General features: G+C 37.3%; 1 protein-coding gene across 1 annotated transcript; it reads left to right on the forward strand.

Moving 5' to 3' along the window:
• Positions 1 to 208: 208 nt before the first annotated feature.
• LOC124149136 (neuropeptide CCHamide-1 receptor-like) lies at positions 209 to 2,107 on the forward strand. The gene has a single exon (XM_046520512.2). It carries the CDS (start codon positions 328 to 330, stop codon positions 1,528 to 1,530), a length of 1,203 nt encoding a protein of 400 aa, XP_046376468.2. The 5' UTR covers positions 209 to 327; the 3' UTR covers positions 1,531 to 2,107.
• The last annotated feature ends 6,035 nt before the right edge of the window (positions 2,108 to 8,142 follow it).

Below are 8,142 nucleotides of genomic sequence, written 5' to 3' on the forward strand. Positions count from 1 at the left end.
AAAGGCGGGGAGAGTAGGTCTAGAAATTAGCATCTCACTGTCATCGACACAGCAAACGAGTGTTGCGCTGTCCTATATTGATGCTGGTCATTGGATCACCTTCTGTGTGTGGCTTATGTGGAATTGATAACGTCATACATTGATTGGTATATAAACAGACACGGTCGGTGGTGGCCACGTGGTTTGGATTTATCCGAGACTGGCGTCGAGTGATGCTACAGGTGAGACATGTTTGAGAAGTAAGTTGACTGTTGAAACCGGCCCCAGGGCACCGTGGTGTTCTTGTTTCATAGTTCCATTTGGTTTGTGTGAAAGAAACCCCTCGGTATGCCGTCGGATCAATCAGCTGGTGACAGCATGGCCTCAGGGTTACTTAACACAACAAACGTTTCAGACCCTGTCGAAATGGTGAAGTGTAACCAGTCGGCTAATATTACTGAAAACTGTACAATGGAGAAGGTTTTCGTACAAGGTATTTCACATGGTCCAATAGCAATCCTGGTTCCGATACTATTTGGGATTATTTTCATCGTTGGAGTGATCGGAAATGGCACAGTAATTTTTACGGTTGCTCGGAACAAGGTCATGAGAAATGTCCCAAACATTCTCATTGTCAGTTTATCATTGGGAGATTTGCTTCTTATCTTGGTGTCAGTTCCATTTTCTGCAACAATATATACATTAAAGTCATGGCCGTACGGGGAAACAATCTGTAAGTTTAATTTCTACATGCAGACCATGTCCCTAGGGGTGTCAGTGTTCACCCTCATTGCACTGAGCGCTGACAGATACATGGCCATCGTGGACCCAATGAGTAAAATAACAGGGAAGACAATTGGCAAGGCTATGACAGTGGTAGGGGTCATCTGGGCATCGTCGTTCCTTCTTGCAATCCCGGATTGGATCTTCTCTAGCACTTCAGACTTTCGAATGGAGGATGGGAACTACGGATACATGTGTACACCATACCCTCTTGCGTTATATCCTGCTTATCCCAAAACTCAGGGTTTGATTCGTTTCGTAGTATTCTTCGCCATCCCCGTGGTGACCATTGGATTCTTCTACCTTATGATGGCGTATATTCTCATCCAAAGCGGACAAAGTATGCCGTGTGAAGGCAGCAAGAGCGCAATGAACCAGCAAAGACAGATAGCTGCAAGGAAGAAGGTGGCGAAAGTAGTCTTGTCCTTTGTGTTTATATTCCTCATATGTTGGCTGCCTCGTCATATATATATCCTCTGGTTCTTCTATGACGAGTATGGTGAGTACAACGACTTCTGGTACGGATTCCAAATCTTTGGCTTCTGTTTGACTTTTGTGAATTCCTGTGTTAACCCCCTAGCTCTTTACTTCCTGAGCAGCCAGTTCAGAAAGTTTTACAATAAGTATTTGTTCTGCTGTATCCCAACCGTCAGGGTCTACAACCCACTGGAGCCCACGTCGACGATGCACAACTTCAACAGCACTGTTCGCAGGGCAAGCTCAACGACCAACACGATGGTTCATTCTATGTCCCAGTCCATGTGCTAAACTGACCTTGGTTATACCATATGTTCCCATGCTCAAGTAAGTAAGGCCTAATAACACTCATCAGGCCTGGCTTGACGATACGATCAATAGTACAATATACGTCGTGATATCGATGAATCCTCTTTGAAGTATTTAATACCATATTTCAAGAACCTTCAGTCTATGTCTATCAAAGGATTCTGAGATATTTCATTGTGTAACTTTTCAACCCGAAAACTTCAACGATAAGCATGATGATACTCCAACTGTCCAAAGTGAATATGCTTAATGTCCAAAGTGTATGCGATGTATCTCCGTATGGCTCCGCACATGGTTCATCGCCACACGACCACAAGAACTATTGACGTTAATGTCACACGTGGCGCGACTGATATTTGAGAGGAATAAAGTCCTACCCGTGCGTGGTCCGGTCAGCTGTGATTATTGATTTGTACTAACAGCTCAGTGAAATAACGAGAACGAAAGGTATTGCGTTTGGAATGACTTGTAGCAGCACTGGTGTTTACCATACACATTATGTTACACAATTACACACGGATTTGTGTATTACAAAAGTGCTACAATATATTTCTCTTCTGTCGATCACTTTAACCACGGCAGGCGTAATGAGATCTGTTTGAACGACAAACACTTGACAAATGATATGTGACCAATTGTGTTAACTTAAGAGGCTTTTTTGTACATATATTTATTTTATGAAATACCGGCCTACCATGTTTGTATATCTCAGGTTAAAAATTGGTAATACTTAGCCATATAAAAAATAATCATTGATAACCAAATAATAATATAATATCTTTAGATATTTGGTAACTCAATCTATTTGAGGAGGGAACTATTTTTAACAAGAAATATATAATGGTGAGATACTAGTATACCATTGTCATATCCAGGCAGCGGTTGTAAGTTTTAACCACCCAGACCACCCTGAACTGTTTCTAAAATGCTGTCAGTTGTAAGATACAGTTTTTCCACCATGTTCTATTTGTCTCACGATGCATACATGTTTGTGTTATGAACCATAACGACATTACGACAATAAGCTGATTGATCACCTGTCAGGGACATTTGTTTTGTTTTGCCAGCATGTCAAACAATAGATCCACAAGTCATCTTCACGAATGTATATGTTGGGCGGCTGGGTAGCTAGTGGTAAAGGCGTTGGCTCGTCACACCGTAGACCCGGGTTCGATTCCCCACATGGGTACAATATGTGAAGCCTATTTCCGGTGTCCCCCGCCGTGGTATTGCTGGAATATTGGTGAAAGCGGCGTAAACCATACTCACTCACTCAACGGTGAAATACCTTTTGAAATTTCAATGGCCATATATTTTGCACTCATTTTGTTGAAGTGTTTTATGACTGGACAGTGATGGCCTAAATATGTAATTTGATGTATATACTATTCACAGTACTTAATAGATAATATATATTTTGAGTATGTACAAGTTTTTTTAAATGTATATAGACAATATTGATTGTGAATCAATGAAACACACACCTATCAATCAGCTTTTGTGATTGCATATGTTGTGTACGTTGTGTATGTTGTGTACGTTATGTACGTTATCGATTAGGTTGCTCAACATCACCGTTCAAAAATCAATCAACTATCAGAACTTACTGCTCATCGTTCATAAAAGCTTCTTAAAAATGTACTCTGTGTTTTTCGATAGAATTAAACGCCAATCATTTATTTCCCCTGATGTCAATTAGAAGGTAAACATTAATATATGTATTTTCGGATTTGTGAGTGATATTGTGTATCCTATACTCTCGAGATTGTTTATACAACAAAGTTCATTGTCTTTTTACGTGTACTCAAACCATTGTGATAAAAACATGAGGTCAGTCTGAACAACTATGACGTCATTATGACGTCCTTATGACGCGCCTTGGTAGCAAAATGCGAACAAAAACAATGAAATCAATAAGATACAGTATTTATCACACGCTTAATGTAAAGATGTTTATACTTGCCATAACGTACGTACCGTTTCTCAAATATGGGATATGATACTTACCAAGAAAAGTTTCGAACGAAGTGAAAATTCCAGAAACTTTCTGGATTTCGAATTCAGAAATTAACATTGCAGCACAGCCATTGAGTCTAAAGTTTCTGATAATGGTTATCATAGCAATGTTTAATAACGGCAGTATTTACAATCATATTGTCAACATATGTTGGTCAAATGTACCAACATATGCGGGTCTTTTATTTTGTCTTCACTCAGATCAATCATGAACAAATGGCTGCACATGGTCTTAAATTCGCAGTATGTTAAAACACGAGCAGAGGAATCTATCATGTCGTGTAATCCACTGGCGCCAATGGTACTGAGCTCCACCGTATTAGTAGGGTTAAGAAAGTATTGGTTCGGGTCAATGTGATCTTCGTTCTTGCACGGGGTTATTTAACTACAGAATGCGCTGATGGGAATCCTTGACATTTTGGTGGCATGTTATAGAATGGAAATTATGTCTCAGTAAAAGGGATTACACGTACGGCTCAATTTGGTTGGGAATTTTTATTTGATGTTGGTCTTGATAACAGACGAAAAGTATTTTTATTCTTTTAAGATTTCAACTGATACTTAATTTGACGTAGTGTTATTTGCACGGAGACTATAATTCCTACTCCTACGTTTAGATATTATACGTAAAAAATGACGATAAAGTAGTAAAATATGTTGATGACAGATAAAAAAGTTGAAGATAAATTAGTAAAATATGTTGATGACAGAAACGTGTGTTATTGTTCTCCAGCCTTCAACGTGTACAATAAGGCGTATGTGACAGATCTGTCGCGCCTGTCATAAAGTGATACATCAAATGAATGTAAGAAAAATGTCAAAGGGGATTGCGATTGTCATGTCAATATTTAACCTTTATTCTAAAAGTTCATACTTACACATGCCTTTATAGTGAAAAAGTGACACACAGTTTGTTTATTCTTTATTTGAACTCGTTGACAGTACATATATTTTAAAGAGAAACACCTTAACTTCATTATTAAGTGAACGGTAATGGTAAACAGGAATGTTGGACAATATCACATGTTAACTTCAAATTTATTAAAATATTAATGGTTCTTCCTGTTACTAACATGCTCAATTTGTTATGTACGTGCAGTGTATATTGTCTTCAGCAGATGCAAATGATGGTGTCTCGTCTTTCATGCCAAAAGTCGTAATGCAATGATAACTTTCCGAAGATACATACTTCAAGCAATATTAAATCAAATGAATATCAGAGGTACGTAAATTTTCCGAATTTGAATTGCCTACCGACCATGCTTGAGACAGATGTACATTTCTAATAAATATTGCTTTCGCGGTGATGCGGTCGCCAAATATCCTATTTCAATCAGATGATGAAACATATAACTGACCAATTAGAGTCAAAATCACAAAAAGTTTAAATTACATGTTACTTAAAACGTTTCAACAACAGATGCTTTAAACGTGTTATTGTTGTTGACCATCGAACAATGTAACCCATTGTTCACCACATTGGTGGAAATAACTGGTTATATTTTTAACATTTTGACGTTTAAACTATGTTAGTTTACTCTCTTCATGCGTCCAGAAAACAAAGCTAATTGACTAAAACACATATGTATTCAGCTTGACATATAGAGTAATAGCCGTTATCAATGTCCCTTACGTCTTAAACACAATGCATAATTGGATAGTATGGTATGTTGATTACAGCAGTCACAGTTCCGTTATGCAAATACATGCTAACTAATGCAAATACGACAATTAACCACGTGGTACGCATTTCATCTAAGCACCTGTTCCTTGAAGGCTTAGTATGTATTCTGTCCCACAGATCAATAAAGGCTCCAGCCAGTTCAGTTTGTACAACTGTTGCGGACCAGGACGCAGTTCATTACAATGACGCAAAGACAAATGCACATGCGTTGAATAAACACCTTAGAATGTTAAATCATGCCAAGTCGAAACCACAATCCATATTTGTTTATAGTTGCTATACGGACAGATATGTTCTCATATTGTAAAATGACAGAAATATATGTCGATGAATCGTTGCTGAATGTAAACTTATTATAGTTCCATTGAAAATACGCTATGTTTACTTTTATCCTTTAAAAATAAAATGTAAAGTACATTTGTTATTATGGGATGATATATAGCGACACTTAACGTTCCCATCTCTTCATGTGAACTTTAAAATCTATATTCTTCAGTTTGTATTCATATAAAGCCTTAACCTACTAAATATATGAGACTGGCGTGGTACGGTTAAATATGGTACATCTCATTAGAATCTACGTAATAAGCATTCAGAAAGCTATCGCAGTAAGAGGTACTGTTATATTTTGCCCTAGAGGCATACGATAGTTAATAGTCATGGCAACAATTTGTAGTCTTATTGAAAAGGAAAAGAAGTATGTTAAAGTGTATTTACGTCAACATGATCCACATTGCATTCCGCTAGATCAGTATGGAGGATAACAAGTTAAAATATGATCTGTATTTGCATAATTGTCCGCAATGTTGAGCTTACGAAATGTTGTTTCAGTGTATGAGGCATTCACTGTATAAAGACAGAACAGATGATTATCATTGTTCTTTATTCCAAAAAATACTTTCTGTCAGACATCCTGTAGGAAGCAACTTCCTAACAAAAGTGAAGGGAAATACCATGTAATGCAACAGTGCTTGGACGAAACCGTGTACAGAATACGTTAGCCTTGATCTGAATGAATGTCAGTTAATGACACTAATACTGTAACACCAATTATCATTCAAATAATAACCAGCCCATTGATTAATACACTTTCAAAGTACTGACCTATTGACAACTATTGTATTTATTTGTTACTAGTATGCTAGTTACTGAGTGTCCCAGGCCTCCAAATAGGTCTATGTTATGGGTCCATGATCCGTCATCCATTGTTTTTGTGATTTTCTAATAATGAAATCAGCGTAATGCCCCAGGGGTCTTTATCCTCTAAATGTTATTCCACAGTTATGCTCAGTGTATCCAATTAATGATATACATATGTATATTATAAGTGTCTTTGTCATTCAGACAGGATGAATGTTCATAGAAATGCTGTTCCTTCTTGCCATGGGATATGTTTCTTTGTAAATGACCTTTCGGCTAACACATTTGTTGTTTTACTAAACTTGATTGATTTGTCTTTTCTGCCTTGGTGTTGCTACAGAAGTGCTCAGGTTTTGTAATTCATAAATTCTACGTTTGTTTATCTAAATATCATTATTATCTTTTTAAATCCCCTTTTCAACATTATGTAGTTTATATTCTTTCAAGCAATATTAATAAATTTATGCTGTTGTACATGTGCCAATGGACCATATTTTCAATGGGTACAGTTAATTCGCAATATCGATAGTAAGGTGATGCCATAGCTATTTGGCAATGAAGTTTAGGTTCAGATGGACAAATGGTGCCTACATGCTCACAAGATGCATGAATGAAGTGTTTCACCATGGTAATATATTATACAGCTTTTACCCTTATCCCTTTGCTGTCAAGTTGTAATCATTGCGGAGCACTTCTTCGTGGAAGGTAACAAAAAATTGTTCCCCAATTACAAGTTGCTAGTTTCGGGCTACTTGAGGTGTGACGCTTCTTTTACACGGGTACGATATCTCACTTGCGCAAATGTCACTTATTTCAGCTTCTCGACATAGGATAAATGTTGATATTTGAATAGATGTTTAGTTTCAGACGTTGGGCCTGGTTAGTGTCGCAAATGGCACTTATTTCAGTTTCTCGACATTGAATAGATGTTGATATTTGATATTGATGTTTAGTTTCAGACGTTGGGCCTGGTTAGTGTATTTAAATGTGTCACAGCTATTCCAGGCAAACAATTTAAGATTACTTTCAAGTCAACTAATCATGATCTTATAAACAAATTCACGCCTTTAATGTATCCATTTCGTATGTATGGTTTAGTGAAATGGCATAGTGAACATAGGCTGATGACGTCATTCTCGAGATCTGTGATATCTACATAGCTCAAGGTATGGACAGCCGAACTGGCATTGACAATAGCAAATAAATAGTTTGTCAGGTCACTCTTTGAGTTAAATATGTTACGTGACAAGAAAAGCCAACTATTCATCATTTCTTCTGCAAATACAGGAATATTATCATTACGGGTAGAACTTACCGATATTTGCACATGTGTATTTTAGCGATTCCAAATGCGGATTGGTCAAGTGAAGCCATATTACGTCACTGTGTTTTATCCATTGTTGATAACGTCACAATTCGATTACATTACGTCATTTGAACAATAGACTGCATTCAGTGAGGTTTCTCTGTAGGTTGACATTTCATGCGTTTTATCTCCGTTATCTCTTTAACAATATCAATGAGTAATATATAAAATAACCTTCACGAGAATTACGGGTTATCTGTTCCCTGTGAATGAACGCTGAGATTAACATCATTCATTCAACCGAGAAAGATAATTCGTAAGTCCTCGTAGTTCGTTGGTTATTCTCTGAATACGCAATAATAAACGACAATGCATTTTCTTATGTCAGACCCCGATAATCCACCAACACCCGATCCTGGCGGTTATTGTTTAGAATGTGACATTATTT

This window comes from Haliotis rufescens, unplaced genomic scaffold (assembly GCF_023055435.1).
Source record: "Haliotis rufescens isolate VD_foot unplaced genomic scaffold, xgHalRufe1.0.p SCAF_32, whole genome shotgun sequence".
NCBI lineage: Eukaryota > Metazoa > Mollusca > Gastropoda > Lepetellida > Haliotidae > Haliotis > Haliotis rufescens.